The sequence below is a fragment of the Cladophialophora bantiana genome, assembly GCF_000835475.1.
Source record: "Cladophialophora bantiana CBS 173.52 unplaced genomic scaffold supercont1.5, whole genome shotgun sequence".
NCBI lineage: Eukaryota > Fungi > Ascomycota > Eurotiomycetes > Chaetothyriales > Herpotrichiellaceae > Cladophialophora > Cladophialophora bantiana.
The window spans coordinates 1,940,106-1,959,473 of NW_015971579.1; the positions used below are offsets into that span (position 1 = coordinate 1,940,106).

The following is a 19,368-nucleotide window of genomic DNA, read 5'->3' on the forward strand; positions in this document are numbered from 1 at the left end:
CACGACGTAGAGTCGTACCCTGATGTTGTCGAGGACATCATTTACAATGCCCGGTGATCCCCGACTTGCTTGGATGTGGCCTCCACGGAGTATTCTCCGAGGACTAAGTATTAGGCATTAGGAACCAGGTAGATTGTTTCGCGTTCATACGCCATCTTGGGGAGTAGCTCTTTTTCGTCGAGTATGAGTGGTTGGTTACCTGGGTAATCGTGCAATTATCAAGGTCGATGTATACCGAATCAAACGGAGGAGTTCATCGTGAAACCCTATGTTTGCTTCCTCACTATTCACCCATCACTGTACCCGTCGGTACCGAAGCTGTGCGGCGAGACACGAAAGAGAGTATATCGAGGCTGAGGCAGTGCATTAACGAACCATCTCAATGCACCTGCATTTCCCCCCTCTGTGCGATGCTGTCAGGCTGACTGAAGGCAATATCAACCGCATCTAACCAGCGAAGAACATCAAGCGCACAACCCCCTTGTCTCATTTTTGCCTGCTGTCTGTCCCGTTGCCAAATACCGCGGACACGACAGACCCAATCACTCGCTAACGGAAATCGTCGTGAGCACTGTTCAATTCGTGGGATGGCGATGGGTGATACAGATCGGTAGCCAAAATGGGGAAGACATCCTGAATTCACATGAAGCAAAATCTGCTGTGCAGATTAATGATCAGCTGACCGAGTGTGAATGGCCCGTATTGGACGAACAAGCGATTATCTGCTTTCGACGCCTCTACCTGGGCTCGTGTATCAGAGTCCCTCCGTAGAGGGGAGCCTATATGAAATTGATTGTGCTTGAATTGGGATGGTGTCGTATGAAGTGGATGCTGTAGACCCTGCTGTACTCTTCAAGGATGGACATGCCTCGTTTATTGTGCTATCGACAGGAATACTTCCAGCAGAGAAAACGTGGTGATTGATCGGCGACGCATCCACACATGACGTGCTTCATGTAGAGGCCTTTGAGAAGAAAGGGGCAAAGAAATGGGTTTTGTATGAGGGATGAATCCTACCAGTAGCACGCATAGACGGTGAACGCAGTAGTTTCACCTCAATAGCACTGCTTTTTGCCGGAGCTATTCAGTTTTGTCGTTGTCAGCTTGCGCATTGTGAGGGTCTCCCGAGGAATTGATATTTCTTTCCGAGGTGCGCTGAGGAAGGGATCCGAGGTCTTTGTCCATGTAAGTGATATATGGACACTGTCCTCCCCAGGATTCACACAGAGACAACCACATTTCTCACGGCAGCGACAAAGCCTTTGGTGTAATTCAGTAGGAGTGTATCATTCATGTCACGGAGGCTAGTCTCCGACTATTCAAAGGTGATCCGGTCCGTATCCCTCTTTGCGACATGGATGTGGCATTCGCCGTTGCCCTAGGGGTCTTCTCCTCTGATGTCGTAATAGCGACGGAAGATTGGGTAGCATTGTCCACCGACATACAGCACGATAGGAGCTGGACCTGCTCGCTTTCGGTTCACGTAGATACTTGGTTTGCGAAGTTCCGTGCCAGAACAAGATACTGCCTTTGACTGACTGTCTGAGTCGACGATAGTAAGTTGTAGCATAATTGCCCCGCTGGTAAACACTAGCATCTTAAAGTCTCTCTTCACGCGCCTCGGAAGACCTCAGTAAACAACCAGGGTAGATCCAATACATGCAAGGAGTCCGCAACACGTGAGGGTGCGGTCTCTTTGTGCGGTGCCTTGGACCGCCTCACAATCACCATTGATCTCTTTGATGCCCTTGTTTCGGACAAACCAAAGACAAAACACCATGAAGTTGACTGACCTCCAATAACAAAGTCCTTTGTGCCAGCTCTTGCTGTATATACCCGCAGTGCACACCAGCATACGTACACTAGACCATCTCCAAACTCACCATTCAGGATGGCGGGAGCCCGAGAGATACCAGCCATCGTCGTCACACCGCCTTCGGAGGATGGGCCGACATCGACTGTCAGCATACTGATGACGCGACACTGGGGGCTCTGGACCAGCGGAACCCTGCGAAAGCTAGACCGAACAAATGCAAAGGGGGAGAACTACTTGACCAGCGGCGACGATGACATCAAGCTGGTTGAGCTGTTGCCCAGGAATGACCCGCCTGCAGGTAAGTTGTCCATCGAATCAGTTGGTGGACATGTCGCTGAAGGGAAACACAGACCGATTGAAGCCCACGATAGACCTTTTGCAACGGCTCCTGTCAACAAAGGAATTCTCGAAAGGCACCGAGGCACCAAAGAGCGAGGACGAGATCAAATTAGAGAGGCTCCGCAAGAGCGATTCGTCAACAACAACGGTGACCACAGTTCAATCTCCGAATCAGACAGGCTGATATTTTGCAAGAAGCATACAGCAGTCCTAGAATCCATCAAGTTTCGAGGTGAGATGATGCACGCATTTGAGCAAGAATGTAAGAAGCCATGGTTCAATGTGGACGAGTTTGAAGATGACCTCCCACCGCTTCTTCCGCCTACAAGGCATATTCGAATAAAGGCAGAGGAGTTACTGAAGGAATTTGCCGAAAGCCCAATCGCAGATGTCAGAGATTTGCTTGAAGCAAGAAGACAACGCGAGACAAGTGTCTGTAAGGCGTGGTATGGGATACTGAAAACCCATGAACAACAATTTAGTCGCAGTCCGTTGTTTGAGCCTATCCTTGACCTGGTTACCGGAGAAGGCCTGGATGATTGGAAAGACGACAACTGTCAGGCGTGGGAGGAAATTATGGCTTAGGGATGATGGCGGTAGAGATTTGTGTCTCGAAAGAGCCCAGGAGAGGATTACAGACATTGGCAAGAGGAATTCCGTGGGTAAAGCCACAAAGATGGAAACAGGGAGGCTAATCGATGACTGGACCGCGTTGACCGTGACATTTGACTGGCACGTGACTATCACGTGATCTCAGGAACAGAGTCCAAGATTGCGTCATGGATTGGACGCGTCGAGTCGCGTCTCGCAGTATTTCTCTTGATTCTCTCCCTTTAACATCTACATAAATCTTTCTGTGTACAGGCGGCAAAAGATCCGAATGGCTCCCTCCGCGGTCGAAATGGGCAGTCAGTCTTCGCCTGGAGATTCTCTGGCCTTTCTCCGCGAGAATGTCAATGCCCTGAAAAACGCATCCAATGGATCCGCTACAGCTCCATCACCCGAACCCGTGGTCCAAACTGTCTCGACAACGACAATACCTCATGAAGAATATCAATACCTCGATCTAATCCGTGATATCCTGTCCCGTGGCGAACATCGACCAGACCGAACAGGTACAGGGACACTGTCGCTCTTCGCTCCCCCTCAGCTGCGCTTCAGCCTGTCACGGCCCGACCCTGCTTCGCCAACCGCCGAAAGAATACCCATCCTCCCTCTCCTCACCACTAAACGCGTCTTTCTTCGAGCCGTTACCACCGAGTTGCTGTGGTTTGTATCGGGCTGCACAACCTCGAAACCTCTGTCTGAAGCAGGTATCCACATTTGGGACGGCAATGGGTCGCGAGAATTCCTCGACAAATTGGGATTCGTCGATCGCGAGGACGGAGACCTTGGCCCTGTCTACGGATTTCAATGGCGCTATTTTGGTGCAGAATACAAGGACTGCCATACAGATTACACAGGCAAAGGAGTGGACCAGATCAAAGAGGTCGTGCGAAAATTGAAAACCAATCCATACGATAGACGAATTATACTGAGCGCGTGGAACGTAGCCGACCTGTCTAAGATGGCACTGCCGCCTTGTCACATGTTTGCGCAGTTTTATGTCAGTTACCCTGACGCAGCGCGAGGGGAGACGGCTGTCAGGCGGCTCAGCAACCAGTCAGTAGAGATCAGTGGAGACCAGCAGAAAGCAAAGGGTCACCTGTCTTGTGTCCTGTACCAGCGCTCCTGCGATATGGGACTCGGAGTGCCCTTCAACATCGCTTCATATGCGCTTCTTACACACATGCTGGCTCACGCGTGCGATCTTGTGCCGGGAGAGCTCATCCATACAATGGGCGATGCGCATGTATATCTCGATCATATTGACGCCTTAAGGGAGCAATTACTGCGTGAGCCACGTGAATTTCCAACTTTGAATATCAAGCGTGACGATAGGGGAAGCGGAGAAATGGACGGCTGGAAAGTCGAAGAGTTGGAGGTTGTTGGATATAAACCTCACGGCGGAATAAAGATGAAGATGAGTGTATGATTTCATTGAAATGGGAACGGAACTCTGGGTGTATTCAACAGGTATTGGGAACGAAAACCTTGAGAGACAAGTGGTAGGGATTGCGACGAATATTGGATGAATATTCCACGCTTCGTCTGGAAATCGAAGGAAATTGTTCTTTCTCTGAGCTTGTTACAATGTGTTGCTCATATGCTATAACCAACCCCAAGCAGGATCGCTCGAGTAATGCCACATCCCGGTGGGCGCCGCCGCTATGCAGTAAAAGGAACCTTTCTTTTCAAATCCGCTCAAATGCCAGATGCTGTGATTCACTTCCCGCCTTCCTTGGGACCAACCCCTCGCAGCAAGACAACGGTATTCCCGTTCGCAAGACACACTCCAAGCTTCTCCCCAAATTCCAACAACCTGCCACCTTCGACATGGTAGACTCTCAACCGCTGCTCCTCGGTCTCGACGCGATTGTTCATGTTGGCGACCTGCAGTCTCTTGGCGGCTTCATCGAGCATCCTGCCAACGGACCAGTCTGCCGAGAAGAACAGGTCGGCCTTGGGCAGTTTGGCGGTGGTGGAGGCGGCCTCGGCCTCGACGTGGAGGTAGACGCGCTTCTCGGGGGCGAGCTTGTCGTCGCCCTTTGCGTTCTTTTTCAGCGTGTTGAGCGCGGCGATTTGTGCGGATTTGCTGGAGGGGCTCGGTTTGGGCGTCAACGCCTCCTGTCGCTCCTTGCCCCAGGTCTTCAGCCGTCCGAAGCCGATCCGTAACTTCTCTTTATTTGATTGCATCGTGATCTCAATGGGGCGAGCACCCAGAGGGGTTAGGTTCTTGCAGTCGTGGTCTTCGCGCATGCGGTGTTTGAGGCAATATGTCCGGTTGCACTGCGGGCAGTGCACGCCCAGGTTTTGGGACGTGTTGACGAATGTCTTGCACGTCGTCTCTGCGCATTGTGTCGCGTTAATGAGATTCGGTTTACCCTGGCTTGTGCCCGATATTGAGGATTTCCCGATGCTGTTTAGCCGTCTGTTCTTCGCCCACTCACCAGCGCGGGGACACTTGTGGGCGGTCTCGCTCCGGTGGTCGAGACAGAAGGTGTGGCGGCATGACTCGCACCGGAAAGGGAGGAAGTCGAGCTGGTGGCAGTAGGCGAATTCGCAGTGGGCGCCGATGGCCTCGACGTCTCTATCCATGGCGGTGTATGATGCCTCGGGGGGAGTGGTTGAGGCAGACATTGTGGACGACCGACAACGAACGTTTATACGGCAAATACTATGAGTAATCTTGGCAATATGGTCCGTCGCCACTGCGGCAGGCGGAGGAAAGATTCGTCACTGACAAAGAATGAGGCTGATATGAGAGACGTTGAGGCTGGAAGATTCGGGATGCTGCGCAAGAATTCCCCGCGCCGAGGCTGAGTCCAGCCTTACCTCAGCCTTGCCTTCGCCTTTGTCAGCCTTGTGGCAAACCTACTTCACCGCGCTCTGTATCTTCGCACCTTGGCGACGGCGATCTCTTCACTATCACGTTGTCGCTAAGCGGATTCACCTCACGATAGAGCAATATATCATGGGGATCACGAAAAAACATATCTGACGATATTAGATGTTGAGAAGCGCAAAAACTTAACACAGAACAGTCAACCTCTGGTCTGTGACAAGTGAAACTCGCCCCTTTCGGGGTTGGTTTTTCTCGGCCGGTTATACTACAAGTTCTATACAGTTGAATCAATCGGTGCGAGAGTCGAATCGGGGTCCTGCTGCCTGCTAACCCGTTATTGTTAGTTCGTCCTGGCAAGACCCAGATTATGTCGTCGGCTCGGTTCGAATGGAGGCCCTGATGCTTCCTAGCCCGGTGTTCGACCTTACAGGGCCTGGACTGGGTGGAGGAATTGTGGTTCGCTCGGACTCGGTATCGCCCTAGTCGTGGAATGGGGTCTTTGTGTGACAGGAATTGAGCACAATAAAAATATAAAGGTAACAATTCTCTGGAAGTTTGGGTGGAACTGTTTAGACCAGACCCAGCGTGGTGCGCGAGGCTGAGAGATGTACATGTACACAGAGCACACCTTCCCCCACCCAACGCAGTGCAAATCAAGCAAAGGCCCATATGACAACTTCCAAGCCCGACTCGATGTCAGTCCCAAACTAACACACACTTAACGGTCGTCCCACTAAGCACATCATGGGCAGCCTTCGCTATATCGTTGGCGCGATACGTCTTGATTAACTGGTCATAAGGAAACTTCCCTTGCTGATTTGCCGCCAACAATCTCGGTAGGAACTCTTGAGGATAGCAGTCTCCCTGGTTGCAGCCAATGTAGCTGCAGCCTGCGTTCACTATCTCGAACATATTTAACGACGCTTCTGCCGAAAGCTAGGACGCACTGTCAGTTTGAAACATTGGTTTGCTGTGAGGTCATGGGAACATACATCGTCAATACCCACTGTTACCACTTTTCCTTTCCTTGCAGCACTGTGGACGAGTTCCTTGATCACTTCCGGCTTCCCTGTGGTGTCTATACTGCCATCCACTCCCCGCCCGCTTGTGATATCCATAAGGACTTTCATAAGCTCAGGCCGGACTCTGGAATTGACTCCATGAGTTGCGCCGAATGAGCGGGCCAGTTCCAGTCTCGCGGGAACGATATCTATGGCGATAATCTTTTTTGGTGGTGTTTCGAGCATCTTCAGTGCCATGATCGCTGACAATCCCACGGATCCGACACCTACAACAGCAACTGCCATGTCCGAAGCTGGTTCGACCACATTCAGCATTGCTGGTCATGTTAGTGGGAATAATGCAAAATGCCATTCGAGGAGAGTTACCTCCAGCACCCGTCATCACTCCACAACCGAGTGCAGCCACCTTCTCAAACGGCAAGTCTTTGTCAACTTTGACCAACCCATTTTGAGACACCAAGATATGTCTCGCAAAACTGCTCTGCCCAAAGAAATGACTCGTGATGGGTCTCCCGGTAGTCAAGCTAGAAAACACCTTCGACCCGTCCAGCCTTCCGACGGCCAGATTATACTGGAACCAGAGATCGCAATAAGACGATTGCTTTCGTAGACAGTACTTGCACTCTCCGCAACAGCTGAAGACGACAACGACGTGATCCCCTTTGGCGAATTTTGTCACGCTGGATCCCGTGCGCTCGACGACACCGGCACCCTCGTGGCCGAGGACAGCCGGAAACAGCTCGGGCATGGCCTTCTCCTTCGAGAAATTGAGGTCGGTGTGGCATACGCCGGTCGCCTTGATCCGAACGAGCACTTCATCTGCCCTGAGATTATCGTGGAGCTCGATCTGCTGGTACTGGAAGGCTGCTCCAGGTTTGGACACCACGATGGCGTCGGTGATCATCTCGACGGTCACACAATCGGCCTTGTGTCACTTCCTCCTGTCAGACGTCTGGGGTGAATCGGAGGGGACTAGGTGCCGCAGACGACGGCTGGCGAGCTCACGAATCCACTACTCCCCGTTGCGGCCGCACCTTGGTGGCCAAGTCATTGCATGTTGAAATCCTGCCCAATCAAGCGGCTTCAAGGATGCTTTCTGTTTTTCGTATTTGAACTTGCATCAAGTGCCTTTGGTCAAGTCCCTCCGATGGCGTGGGGCAAGAATGTCGGTGGTCTGAACAAACAATTAAGAGGTTCGCGCTTGTGGTGTGCGGGGCAGAAAATGCTTTCCGATCAGGTCTCGCCACTTTGAAGCGATACTGTAGAGATCTTGCAATCACAACCTAGCGACCTAAGAACGGACAGCCATTATTTCTACTCGCAAAGAAGATATAGTGAGCTCTACTGTAAGTCAAGGCCGCCTCTGATCAAGGAACAAATATTGCCACTGTGCAGTAGAGGAAGTAGTCGGACTGTATTATGCCACTTCTATTACTAGATTGAGCCACAGTGCAAGACCTTGAGCCAACGGTAACAATGCCAGATGGATTGCTGCATCTGACAGCTCAACGATGCTCTGAGTCGCGCTCATACCATGTCTTGACCTCTGACATTACCATGGAATCTCAACAAGCTCTAAGATGGCCCTTTTGGTCTCCCAGAAACTGGCATTCTTGTATTTGCCCTTTTCCGCTTGATCAGTTCGACTACTATATTTGTGCCTTGGAGTGGATCCCTGGTCCCCTCTGTAGCTATTGAATGCCGTATTGCAGTGTCCTGGTCCCACGAGCTGAAACTCGACACCTTTGTTGGCCGGATCTCGACTCATCTCGACGGTCGGCGTATTCAATGCCGCCTTGGAGAGACAACAAGGTATAGAGACGGTCGGCGGCAAGGATCCTCCAGATGAAAGACTGATTGAACCTCTGTCTGATGATACGCTGATGACCCGGCCACCATCGGCCGATTTGTGCAGAAGCGGGGGACAGTTGCATCACGAGAGCCACCGAGATGCCATTGGTGTTTATACCTCCGCATAAGTGTCTCGCCAGTCCGAGTAGTCGGATGCCACTGGGATGGCGCCATATCCGGTATTGTTGATCAAGACGTCGAGGTGACCGTATTGATGCTCGACAAGGCCGACAGCGTCTCTGATGGGTCTGTTCGAGTTGACGTCTGCCATGATTGGGGCGATCGTAGTGGAAACACCTTTGCCACTGAGTTCTTGGACAGCTGCTTTCCCTTTTTCGGGATCCCGACGGTCCGGGAGGAGCGTAGAAGTGGCCGTTTCTGGATGGCTTGCAAGAGCTTGGATTATTGCAAAGCAAATGCCCCTGTTGGCGCCCGTGTAAAGAATGACTCGCTCCCGGACAGCCATGGTTGTGGCCAAGAGGAAGTCGAAAACCCAGCTCTCATTTCTCTTCTCTTTGGCTTTTAAATGCTCACCTGGGGGTTGATATATATATGTGTACACAATTTTTCCAACGGCCTGGCGTCTTCCATGTATACAACTCCACGAATATAGCAAGATGGCATGTAGGAAGGTCGTGGCGACTTGTACGAAGAGCACTGTCTGACTCGCTGATCAGACTGACAAAGGGCCGGATATAGCTGCACAGCCATTGGTATTTCCGACATCTCGAACAAACACATGCAGCGAATGTGACCCAGTTGGAGGACATTGGAGAAGACAGGATTCGAAAAGGGGTCTGTAGAAGATGCTCGACCAACTCCTCGTACATATCTACCCCCTTTGAAGTTCCGATTGGTACCTGTTCTTGACCATCAACATGTCTTGGTTTATAGCCTTGATCGTGATCCCGCTCGCTGGTGCAAAGTGCTAAGAAGGCGATAGCTGATATTACTTCTGAGAGCCTCACTAGCCTCAGCGTGAACCTGGATTCGTTTGAAGGGGCCGCCTGGCAAGGGCTAGTGGGCGCAAGGGTCAAGGTGGCTGGCGGGCTTCCTTCACCGAGTCGGCGGCCCTGACGGTGCCGGGCCTACGGGCTCACCAGGCTAGTGCCTGATGCTGAGCCACTTCGCATACATGCACAAGATCGTAACCACCACCGAGAAGCGGTGCGACTGCGTTCCGACCATCAACTACCAGTCCGTCGCAGCCTTCCTCATCAGCATTAAGATGCGCGAAGAGGCCACCCGCTCCTTCACCTGTAAGGCGTTCCCGTATCTCGAGACTACGAGCGAGGCTAAGGTCTGGGGCTCTGAGAATGCTATCTAGTGCGCGCTCGAGACCACGCAGGCCGTTGGGGTCACGGCCTATGCCACAACGCAACCATACGGCTTGATGATAAACCAGTATCTGATCCCTATTCGAGGGGTCCACCACGCCCAGGAGAGCTATGGCCCGGGGTCGTGCGTGAGCGGTAGGGCGGAGGTGGGTTCCCCATGGGATTCTTGAATGTGTACACTTAAGAGGTGAATGGCTACGGAGCTAGCGAGGAAAAAAGGGGAACGGGGAAGGAGGAAAGAGTGGAAATGAAGCGAAAGAGACACTTATATAGTCTGGTGTCCTTTCAGACTGTTGAACCCAGCACGGAGGAGGAAGCTTTGTAGTAGGTAGTTTCCAAATGAGGTTTCGCAAAAGAAACTGGCTGGCTGGCTGGCTCGCCGTCTGGCTGAAAAAAATGATAAGACGATTCCCTCTCACCTTTCTAGCCTCCCAGGAGGCGGAGGTTCATAAGCTCGTTACTTAATGGCTTGGGCGGTCTAATTAGGCGTGGGACAATTTAATCTCAACCATGTCTGTTTTTATTTCGTTGTTCGCCTCAGGCTCAAGATCCACGCTGCACAAAGTCTGTCGATGTACGTAGCTCAACAATCCGTATGAAAAGTCTAGTAGGGGTTCATTTATATAGATCAAATCATAAATGGATTTTATACAACTTCGAGTTCCGCATAGCTGGAGGGTCTATCTGTACTCTGCATCTCTTAGTATTTCTATCGGCCCGAGGCCAATTAATCATGCTTTAACTTCCTCTGTCGAAGATGGCGATTTGCTCGGAGCGTCTGCATTTGGCGCGGGCTGCTCGTTGATGGACCTCCACTCTGCAGCAAAGGCTGCGATAAACGCAGCGCCGCTCACGGCAGTAGTGAAAAGCCATGCGTCTTTGAGACCGATCATGTACGAGGCAACAACGGCGGCGAGGTCTCGAGGGTTTGGGAACGCTTTTCGGAGTCCAGTAGCACCTGCAGTAAGCACGTGCGCAGGGGTGACGACCGAGTTGCCAACGGGGAGCGTCTCGATGAGGCGATTGTTGAGAATGGCTTGACCGGTCGACACCCCGAAGCCTCCGCCAACGAATTGGGCAACTGCCGTGATACACAGACACATTAGCCTTTCTGCAACGTGAAAGGCACCCGGAAGCAGACCAGGACTTACACATCACCATCCCCACAGTGACAGACAAATCTTGTCGCGCTGAGAGCCTCTGCGCAACCATAGCCGGAAGCTGAATGACGGCGCCCTGCCCGATCCCTGCGATGATTTGGTATCCAATCCATTTCCCGGCCGACGAGCCCGGATCCAATGTATAGTATAACCCAGATCCAATCGTGATCAAGACGCCACCAGCCCAAAGGAAAGGCTGATAGTATCCAACCTTTCCTAGCATGATGGAACAGCTGAGAGATGCCAGAGCTTTGGCAGACAACGTCAGTAAAATTGCTTTGAAAAAAGGATCTGACTATCTCATACAGAATGATAGCACGCTAGGAATTGTGCGCACACCACTATTCGATGGAGAGACGCCTTGGACAGCCTGAAAGTAAATGGGAAGGGTGTAGGTTCGGGAGACCCCACCCGTGTTGGACCTGTGTGGCACAAAATAGTCAGTCTCAACATATATATAACCAGGCTTCTTGAGCTTACAAAAAGCTGTAGATGGTGCATGCTGCAACAGTACGACTCTTCAAAAGTCGCTTCGAAATGATAGCAGTGTCGCCCTGTATCCACTCGGCGCCAACGAAGGCGATGACAAACAGCCAGAAACCAACGAGCAAGCCAATGGAGAAGCTGGAGTTCCAGACGTGCTCTACTCCTCCATCCTGCAGCACGAGCAGCAGGCAGATCCAGGCTCCTAGCCCCAGAACAATTCCCAAAGCATCGAACTCGCGAGGATATTGTCTCCATGGTGGAGCTTTGCCTGACCGGGAGTGTGCTGGTGTGCTGAAGAGAAAAAGGATGACGAGAAACGTTACGCCTCCAATAGGCAAGTTGATCCAGAAGCACCATCTCCATGTTAGATTTTGAGTGAACACTCCACCAAGCACAGGGCCCAAGACAGATACACAAGCCCAAATGGCGCCAAACAAACCCATAACCATGGATAAGCGCGAGGGCTGTACAATGAATGCGATGATGACATAGCATCCTGAGGTGAGGCCTGCGCCGCCGAGACCCTGAACTGCACGACCAGCAATAACGGCCGCGCTATTGGGAGCTAGAGCAGCCACAAGACTTCCAAGCTCGAAAGTGAAGATACAGGAAAGGAAGACATTCTTCTGCGGAAAGTATTTGTATGCCTTGCTCCAAAAGCCCTGAAACATGGCCAGGCACATGAGAAAGGCGGAGCCATACCATCCGACCTGGTCGACACTGTGAAAATCCTTTGTGATGGTCGGAATAGCGGTGGCGATGATGCTCTATTTTGGAGCATTATTGGTTAGCTTGCTACTACTAGCCAAGGGAAGACAGATGTCCACTTCGTACCACGTCGAGGGCAACAATGAATGTGGAGAGTATCAGCGCAATGACTAGTATTGCCTGTTTGAGAGGGTCTGGATACGAAGGCGCCGTTGGTGCCGTTGGTGCCGTTGGTGCCGTTGCGAGCGCTTTTGACGTTGTCTGTGATTGCGTTTCTGCTTCTGCAATGTCCGCAGTGGCTCCCTTGCACTCGGCGGTGCCATCGTTTTGAGACGACACACCGTCGGATAGGCTCTTCAGCGGATATTCTGTCAGGAGCCGCTCAGCCAGACACTCAACTAGAGAGGATCAGGAGATATCCTGAGTGCCGGATCGTACCTTCTGCCATAATGAATCAAACGGTCCTTCCACGATGATCAGCCGGAAACTCCAAAACGGACTCAAGACATGTCACATGTCATCTCTACCTAGCAGGGGGAGAAGGTCGCAATGATCAAGTGTTAGTGAAATGCCTTTGGTTGTTGAGTGTCTGTCTATCTGCTATCCGAAAGAAAGAAAGAAAAGAGAGGTTGTACCCTCTACTCGGTCCTCCCTCGCTCCGTAGCTTAAACAAAAATAAGCAAAGAGGGGCCGTGAGGCTACTCCTTGAATGGCTTAGGGGAGCGGTGGTGGCTTGGCAATATTGGAGGCTTGTTTAGCTCAAGCCCATGTGGGTCCGTAGTCTTGCCCTAATTGGGAAAGCATGCGTCCTCTTTCGGTGATCAGAAAAAGCCGTAATATTAGTACCTTGCACATGTACACTCCTTGGACATTGGCAACAGCACCTCATGCATGGTCGCTCGGCAATTTTAATGTGCGGCGCCAAACTGTCTGGAGCTGGCACAAATCGCCGAATTCATCATGTCCTGCATCGCCCTCCTCGTCTCCCCTAAGCAATCGTATCGAAACAACATCCTATTCACACAGGTCCGTGTAAAGTCGGGAAGTTCCTCCTCTGACAGATACTGTCTTACCATATCCTGTGTCTCTTTACTGAGATCGTACTCCACTGCGACTGTGCGACTCAAAAGCTGCACTGCACTAGCCCTTGGTCTCCGCAAGCGATCCCACAAATCTAGCCTTCGCGCCACCTCGCCCACACCATTGACTCCCTCCATAATCGCGCCTAGAGCTCCTGCGTCTTCAATCGCCATCCCCGCACCATTGCCCAAGGTCGGAAGCATTGGATGCGCAGCATCGCCGAGGACAATAAGGCGGTCCTTGTGGTACGTAGGCAGAGGGTCGCGGTCCGCAACTTTCCAGTGGTACATGTCGTCTTCATCACAGTAGTCGAGCATTTTGTGGAGAGATGGATGGAAGCTCTGGATGTGGTCGGAGGCAACTTGTTTTGCCGTCTGCGTGTTGCACTTCTGTTTGTTGGTGGGCAGGTTGTCGTCGGTGGCGGCGTAGAAGCCGAAGTTCTGGAGGAGATTGCTGTACTCGGTAAAGAGTGGCCACATTAGTAGAGGCTGCATTCTATTCAAGGTGAGTGATGTGACTTACTCCCGACATGGGTATCGCAGAATCAGCCGATCTCGTCTCGACCCCAAACTAACGGAGGTTCCATGAGGTGCAAGCTCCATAAACTCCCTCAATTCCTTGTCCTCCATGAGTGCCCTAGTTGGCACGCAAACCCGCACATTGCTTACTCCAGTCAGTGTTGCGGGCCTCTCTTCTCCATCTTTCATAATGGATCTGTGGGCTTTCGATTTCACACCATCCGCCGCAACTATGAAATCCCCCTTTAGCATTTCCCCATTATGCAGCGTAATCGAGCCCGCAGGGTCAAAATACACTGCTGAAACTCCCTCCATAATGTCCACCGGCACACCTGCTCCCTCTCTTCTGGTAGCCAGATCCCTTAGGCAGTTGTGCAGATCCACTCGATGCACAGTCATCCAGGGAGCCCCGTACTCCTTCTCGAGATTGGCTAATGATTTCCGCCATAGGACTTGAAATGGCTGCTCTGCTGGTAGTGCTTGGATGATTACCTCTTCGGTGCAGTACACCATACGAGCACTCTTAAAGTCGACGCCAAGGCTTCGTAGGACCATATTTGCATTGGGAGATAAACTTACGGCGAATCCGACTTCGCGCTTGCTGCTGCACCTTTCCAGGACGACGGCTTTGTGGCCAGCTTGGCGGAGTGCCAGTGCAGCAGCTAGGCCACCGATGCCTGCCCCGACGATGATCACGGTCAGTTGGAAAGACATCTGGGAAACTAGCCGAATGGTATAGAACAGGAAGACAGAGGTAAGATCTGGAAGCTAAGCCTATCTATATGCCAACTGATGACATAGGGATTCATTGGAAAATAAACAAGCCTTCTTTCAAGCCTGCCATTGTGATACCTGAGCATGACAATTATTAGACGAGAGAAACATTACAACTGTTTCTTGCCGGGCATCTCTAACGCTCCGGTGATATCAAGCAGGGCCGAAAGCACGGCGTCAGGCGATCGGTGATGGTCAAACTTCGGCGATTTCGGGGTTTGCAAACAGGTTGGCTACTGTCGGCTGCAAGTTCACCTAATTGTATAAGGTTAAACCAGCAACACTAATCGACAGCGATCTCCAGCGCATCGTTCTAGCATCGAAGATGTTTAATCTCTTGCTTCTAGCTTGTATTGCTGCAGGCGTGATCTGGTTTCTCGCAACACCTTTGCGGACAGGACTATGGCGCTTTCCGGGACCATGGTATCGACGGTATACAGGTAGCCAATATCACAATCCTGCTGTTGCCTTGGCCTATAAGATCTAACATTTTCGCTAGATCTATTTCAGGTGCTCGACACATACCATGAGCGAACACGTCTGGCTATCGCGGAACTGCACAGGGTGTACGGCCCTGTGGTCCAAATTGGTCCACGCACCCTTATTTTCTCCGACCCGGCCATGATTGACGAAGTGTATGGCACCAGGTCACCACTTCCCAAAGTATGTAATCCGCACAGCGTCTGAGCCCAGAAGTCATTATTGAGTCGAGGTAATGTCCCCTTAGAGCCATCACTTTAAGCCCCTGCGACATGAGCTCAATGGGGTTGTCTATCCGAATATCGTGGCAATGGAGACGACCAGAGAACATGCGGCTATTAAACGACCAATTGCGGGCATCTATTCCATGTCTAACGTCACGAAGTCGGAACGTTTCATCGACGAGTGCATCCTTCAGTTCGTCCACCAGCTCGACCAGGAGTTCTACAGCAAAGGGAAGACCATGCCCGTTTATCAATGGGCGCACTTTTGTGGGCAGAAGCATCTAATCGCTCTAATGATCGAACACTAACATGATTACACAGTTGCGTACGATACGATAATGAGGGTCACCGCATCCGTGGACTTCGGACTTATTCGAGGTGAAGCTGATCGAGAGGGCATGTTCAAGGGCCTACATGAAGCTCAAAAATTCCGAGCCATGGTGGGTTGCACATGGAGGAAAGCAATGCTTGCAGTTTGCTAACTGCGTTCAATGCAATCATGCAGGGCGTCTGCATGCCTTGGATGTACGCAATTCTCAAGAGGACCCCACTGGCCAGCATGATGGTCAAACGCATGGGGTCCTTCCCACGTCGAGCACGCGAACTCATCCAAAGCCGGAGGGCGATGGGGGTATCAACCACAAGGACCAGCGACCGTGAGGACCTCCTTGACCAGCTCCTCGAGACGAAGGAGAAGTTTCCACAGACCGTTGATGAGCTTGTCCTACACGGCTACGCCACGACACCCCTCTTCGCAGGTGGCGAATCGGTCGCTGCCATTATCACAGCCGTGGTCTACTTCGTGGGCAAGGATCCCTCCGTCGCCGCCAAACTGCATGCCGAACTGCAATCCTCTGGCCTCCAGATGCCCCCGTCCTGGGTCGAGATCCAGAAAATGCCCTATCTCGACGCAGTCATGCGCGAGACTTTTCGCTGTTCTCCCCTCGGTGCAGCGCTCTCCCGCCGCGCCATCCCACCCGATCGGGACTTCATCCTGCCCGACGGCCGCCGTGTGCCAACGGGCACCGCAGTCGCCATGTTAGGTGGGTCGACTCAATTCAACGAAGACATCTTCGGCGCGGACGCGCGACAGTTCCGGCCGGAACGCTGGCTCGTGATGCCCACCGAGAGCCCGGACGAGTATGCGGAGCGGTTGCGCTGGATGAACAAGACGGACTTGACTTGGGGCGCGGGTGACCGCGCCTGCATGGGCAAGAATATTGCGCGGTGTGAGATCTACAAGCTCGTAGCAACGCTGTATTCTACGTTCGACGTGAGTGGGGCATTTTTCTCCCCCCCCTTTTTGTTTCTCTATCTTTGCGCCCGAGGAACGGCAGGTCAGATTGGACTGACCATGTGAGTAGGTTCGACTTGTAGACCCAGCGAAGGAATGGAAGCTCAGGGAGGCTCTGGGGGTCAAGCCGGATGGTGTGGAGGCGATGCTTAGTCTTAGGTCGGGTGCGAGGTTCGATCACTTTGAAGAGGGGTATAAATACGGATGAGCTAGTCCAGGGCTGCCGTTCAAGTTGACACGGAGCACCGCACTCTCTCTCTCACTTTACCACACTTTAAGAGGCATATACTGAAGAAGACATTTAACATTGACGGTTAAAAGCACGACTACCGGGCTAACTTCACAACGCACTTCTCCCCCTTGAGATCCCCCCTCCTCACCATCTCCATCCCCACCAGCACCTGCTCCAATCCACCTTTCAGTAGCCTAACAGGGTGATGTTTCAAGCATCCCTCATCAAGCAACCGTTGCGCCACCGCCCACAACCTCTCCCCGTACTGTAGAAGCTCCTTGCTCGGTGGCCGTGCGTATGGTTCCGGCCACACGCATCCCTCCCCAAAAAGCGAAGGTCCTAAAGTCCAGTCCGTCTTGACAACTTTGCGCGTGGCGACACTCTGTTCGAAGGGATCAAGGGAGACGTATTTGCCTCCTGCCCGACCCAGGGCCGCAAAACAGAGGGCGGTTGATTCGACTGTTGTGATGCAATCGAGCGCGTAGCGGAGATTATTTCTGGTATAGGATTTCTGCGTAGATATGAGGCAAGGACTTGAAGGTGGCTACAGGACAGGGATAGATATCGTTCTACTTACTATCTGACCAGCGCAATCTGGTTCATGATAGTCAAAGGTTGCCTCGGCGCCATAAGATTTAAGCCGTTCGGTGTGCACGGGTGAGCAGGCTGTGATTGGTATCATGTTGACGCTGGGATCAATCAGTCAGCTCGCAAACTGCGTCGATATGGGGAGGGTCGTGGTATTTTTGCGTACAGTTTGAGCAGCTGTATGGCAATGGTCGCCGTTGCGGTACCGCCGCCGTACACGAGAACGTGCCCCGGCTTCTGCACGGGGGCATCTGGAAGCGGCAGCTCGAGAAGTTTCAGAGCTAGACCTGCCGTGCCGATGGCAGCGCTGTACGTGGCACCGCCTTCGGTGGTGATTGAATCAGGCAGCTTCATCCAGAAAGGGCCGGTGGGAATGTTGTACTCTCCAAACGCAGCACGAAATGGTCTCTTGGCGTTCATTTCGTACTGGGCGCCGCACACTCGGTCGCCAATCTCGACGCCGGTGACGGCGGATCCGCGAGCAACAACGGTGCCCGCGTAGTCGCAGCCGAGCATGGCACCTGGAGTGACGAAGTCACCGCGCATCTTGGTGTCGCTGGGATTAAGGGACAAGGCCTCGGTGCGGACCAGGAATTCATCGCTTCGCAGCGGAGCCAAAGGGGTATCTTCGCGAATGCATACGCGGTCTCCCGTCTCTGCAATTATTGCACGCTGAGTCGTTGGGGGTATGAAGCCAGTGTCAATAGCAATTGATCCCATTCTGGGCACTCAGCCAGAGATCAAGGATGGCGTTCGCGGGTCGTTGGCACTGAAAAAGCGACTTCTCAAGGAGCGAGGGGTCTGAATGCCGCTTGGATCAGTATGAGGTGAAATGCACTTACACACTAGGTAATTTATTTCTGTAGTTACCAGATCCCTTAGTACCACAGGATTGTGCTGACTCGAGCCGTGAGTGGTCAGCGAAGCAACCATCTATTGATGTGGGGCTGTGGACACCGCGTTGGGCCTAAAGCAGTCTTTCGGTGATTTTCGGCCTTCTTCGGACAAATTTGCTGCATCACCTTCAACCCACCTCGTAACAGAACGTGAGATATGGGATTTCAAGATTCCTGGGACAAAAGACCGCAGACGCCTTCGTGGTAGGGCATGGTAGGTACGAAGGAAACCAGACCGGAAAACCACAATGACTGTCAAAAAGGTTCCCAAAAAAGCGCTTCTATGCTTCCATGGCACCGGCTCCAAGGGATCCATTTTCAACGTCCAGATGGCGAGGATTTGCTACCAGCTGCGCGATACGTTCGAGTTCATATTCCTTGACGGCCCGCTGGAGTGCGGGCCGGGGCCTGGGGTGCTGCCTATGTTCAGCGGGCAGGAGCCGTACCGTGGCTGGTTTCACGGGCACGAAGTGAGCATTGACGACAGCATACGAGAGATCAACGGCGCGGTGCAGAGGGGTCTGGATGACTGGAGGAACAGTAATGCGGATGCTGATGTGGAGAACATTGTCGGCGCCGTAGGCTTCTCCGAAGGCGGGCTCGCGCTGACGCTGATGCTCTGGCTGCAGCAGGAGCAGCGGCAGCAGCAAGCGCAGGAACAAGAGCAAGAGCAGCAAGTCCTGCTCTCCGCCCTTCCACCGCTGCAGTTCGCCGCCATTAGCTGCTGCTTCTTTCCGCGCGAGGCGTCGTTGTGGATGAATGCGCGCGCTCAGGCCAGGGGCAAGAAAACAGCCCTTATCGACGTGCCAACATTGCACATCCACGGCAACCGCGACTTCTGTCTCGGGCGCGCACGCCAGCTGGTCCGTAACCACTACCAGCCGCAGTGCGCCACCATCGTCCCAGTCGACACCAGCCACCACCTTCCCAACCAGAAAGGTGACGTCGCCGAAGTTGTCAAGCACATCCGGAGACTGGCAGGAATAAAAGCAGCGTAGGATAGATAGATTTTCATCAGGCCAGCAAAGAGACTCCTCGAACGCTAGAGGTAGTTCCTGGAGTACGAAAACTGGGAGGACTTAGTGCTCTATATATGGGATCATACATTATTGCAGCCT

General features: G+C 52.5%; 10 protein-coding genes across 10 annotated transcripts; 4 read left to right on the forward strand and 6 right to left on the reverse strand.

Moving 5' to 3' along the window:
• Nucleotides 1-1,891: 1,891 nt before the first annotated feature.
• On the forward strand, nucleotides 1,892-2,740 carry Z519_04299 (uncharacterized protein; the record flags this gene model as incomplete). Its single annotated transcript, XM_016762045.1, has 3 exons — nucleotides 1,892-2,114; nucleotides 2,167-2,303; nucleotides 2,351-2,740. 3 exons carry the CDS (start codon nucleotides 1,892-1,894, stop codon nucleotides 2,738-2,740), a joined length of 750 nt encoding a protein of 249 aa, XP_016622383.1.
• A 295-nt stretch (nucleotides 2,741-3,035) lies between these two features.
• On the forward strand, nucleotides 3,036-4,190 carry Z519_04300 (thymidylate synthase; the record flags this gene model as incomplete). The annotated part of the gene is made up of 1 exon (XM_016762046.1): nucleotides 3,036-4,190. One exon carries the CDS (start codon nucleotides 3,036-3,038, stop codon nucleotides 4,188-4,190), a length of 1,155 nt encoding a protein of 384 aa, XP_016622384.1.
• A 290-nt stretch (nucleotides 4,191-4,480) lies between these two features.
• Nucleotides 4,481-5,395, reverse strand: Z519_04301 (uncharacterized protein; the record flags this gene model as incomplete). The annotated part of the gene is made up of 1 exon (XM_016762047.1): nucleotides 4,481-5,395. The coding sequence occupies one exon, from the start codon at nucleotides 5,393-5,395 to the stop codon at nucleotides 4,481-4,483; it is 915 nt and encodes a 304-aa protein (XP_016622385.1).
• A 901-nt stretch (nucleotides 5,396-6,296) lies between these two features.
• Nucleotides 6,297-7,526, reverse strand: Z519_04302 (uncharacterized protein; the record flags this gene model as incomplete). Its single annotated transcript, XM_016762048.1, has 3 exons — nucleotides 6,297-6,536; nucleotides 6,593-6,939; nucleotides 6,989-7,526. 3 exons carry the CDS (start codon nucleotides 7,524-7,526, stop codon nucleotides 6,297-6,299), a joined length of 1,125 nt encoding a protein of 374 aa, XP_016622386.1.
• A 648-nt stretch (nucleotides 7,527-8,174) lies between these two features.
• Nucleotides 8,175-8,939, reverse strand: Z519_04303 (uncharacterized protein; the record flags this gene model as incomplete). Its single annotated transcript, XM_016762049.1, has 2 exons — nucleotides 8,175-8,417; nucleotides 8,592-8,939. 2 exons carry the CDS (start codon nucleotides 8,937-8,939, stop codon nucleotides 8,175-8,177), a joined length of 591 nt encoding a protein of 196 aa, XP_016622387.1.
• Nucleotides 8,940-10,541: 1,602 nt separating this feature from the next.
• Z519_04304 (uncharacterized protein) lies at nucleotides 10,542-12,612 on the reverse strand (the record flags this gene model as incomplete). Its single annotated transcript, XM_016762050.1, has 6 exons — nucleotides 10,542-10,891; nucleotides 10,962-11,219; nucleotides 11,277-11,392; nucleotides 11,451-12,223; nucleotides 12,291-12,532; nucleotides 12,603-12,612. The coding sequence occupies 6 exons, from the start codon at nucleotides 12,610-12,612 to the stop codon at nucleotides 10,542-10,544; spliced, it is 1,749 nt and encodes a 582-aa protein (XP_016622388.1).
• A 460-nt stretch (nucleotides 12,613-13,072) lies between these two features.
• On the reverse strand, nucleotides 13,073-14,476 carry Z519_04305 (uncharacterized protein; the record flags this gene model as incomplete). The annotated part of the gene is made up of 2 exons (XM_016762051.1): nucleotides 13,073-13,697; nucleotides 13,767-14,476. 2 exons carry the CDS (start codon nucleotides 14,474-14,476, stop codon nucleotides 13,073-13,075), a joined length of 1,335 nt encoding a protein of 444 aa, XP_016622389.1.
• Nucleotides 14,477-14,861: 385 nt separating this feature from the next.
• Nucleotides 14,862-16,742, forward strand: Z519_04306 (uncharacterized protein; the record flags this gene model as incomplete). Its single annotated transcript, XM_016762052.1, has 6 exons — nucleotides 14,862-14,976; nucleotides 15,036-15,199; nucleotides 15,264-15,507; nucleotides 15,562-15,680; nucleotides 15,746-16,513; nucleotides 16,605-16,742. 6 exons carry the CDS (start codon nucleotides 14,862-14,864, stop codon nucleotides 16,740-16,742), a joined length of 1,548 nt encoding a protein of 515 aa, XP_016622390.1.
• A 118-nt stretch (nucleotides 16,743-16,860) lies between these two features.
• Nucleotides 16,861-18,074, reverse strand: Z519_04307 (uncharacterized protein; the record flags this gene model as incomplete). Its single annotated transcript, XM_016762053.1, has 3 exons — nucleotides 16,861-17,277; nucleotides 17,344-17,455; nucleotides 17,521-18,074. 3 exons carry the CDS (start codon nucleotides 18,072-18,074, stop codon nucleotides 16,861-16,863), a joined length of 1,083 nt encoding a protein of 360 aa, XP_016622391.1.
• A 424-nt stretch (nucleotides 18,075-18,498) lies between these two features.
• Z519_04308 (uncharacterized protein) lies at nucleotides 18,499-19,248 on the forward strand (the record flags this gene model as incomplete). The annotated part of the gene is made up of 1 exon (XM_016762054.1): nucleotides 18,499-19,248. One exon carries the CDS (start codon nucleotides 18,499-18,501, stop codon nucleotides 19,246-19,248), a length of 750 nt encoding a protein of 249 aa, XP_016622392.1.
• Between the last annotated feature and the right edge of the window lie 120 nt (nucleotides 19,249-19,368).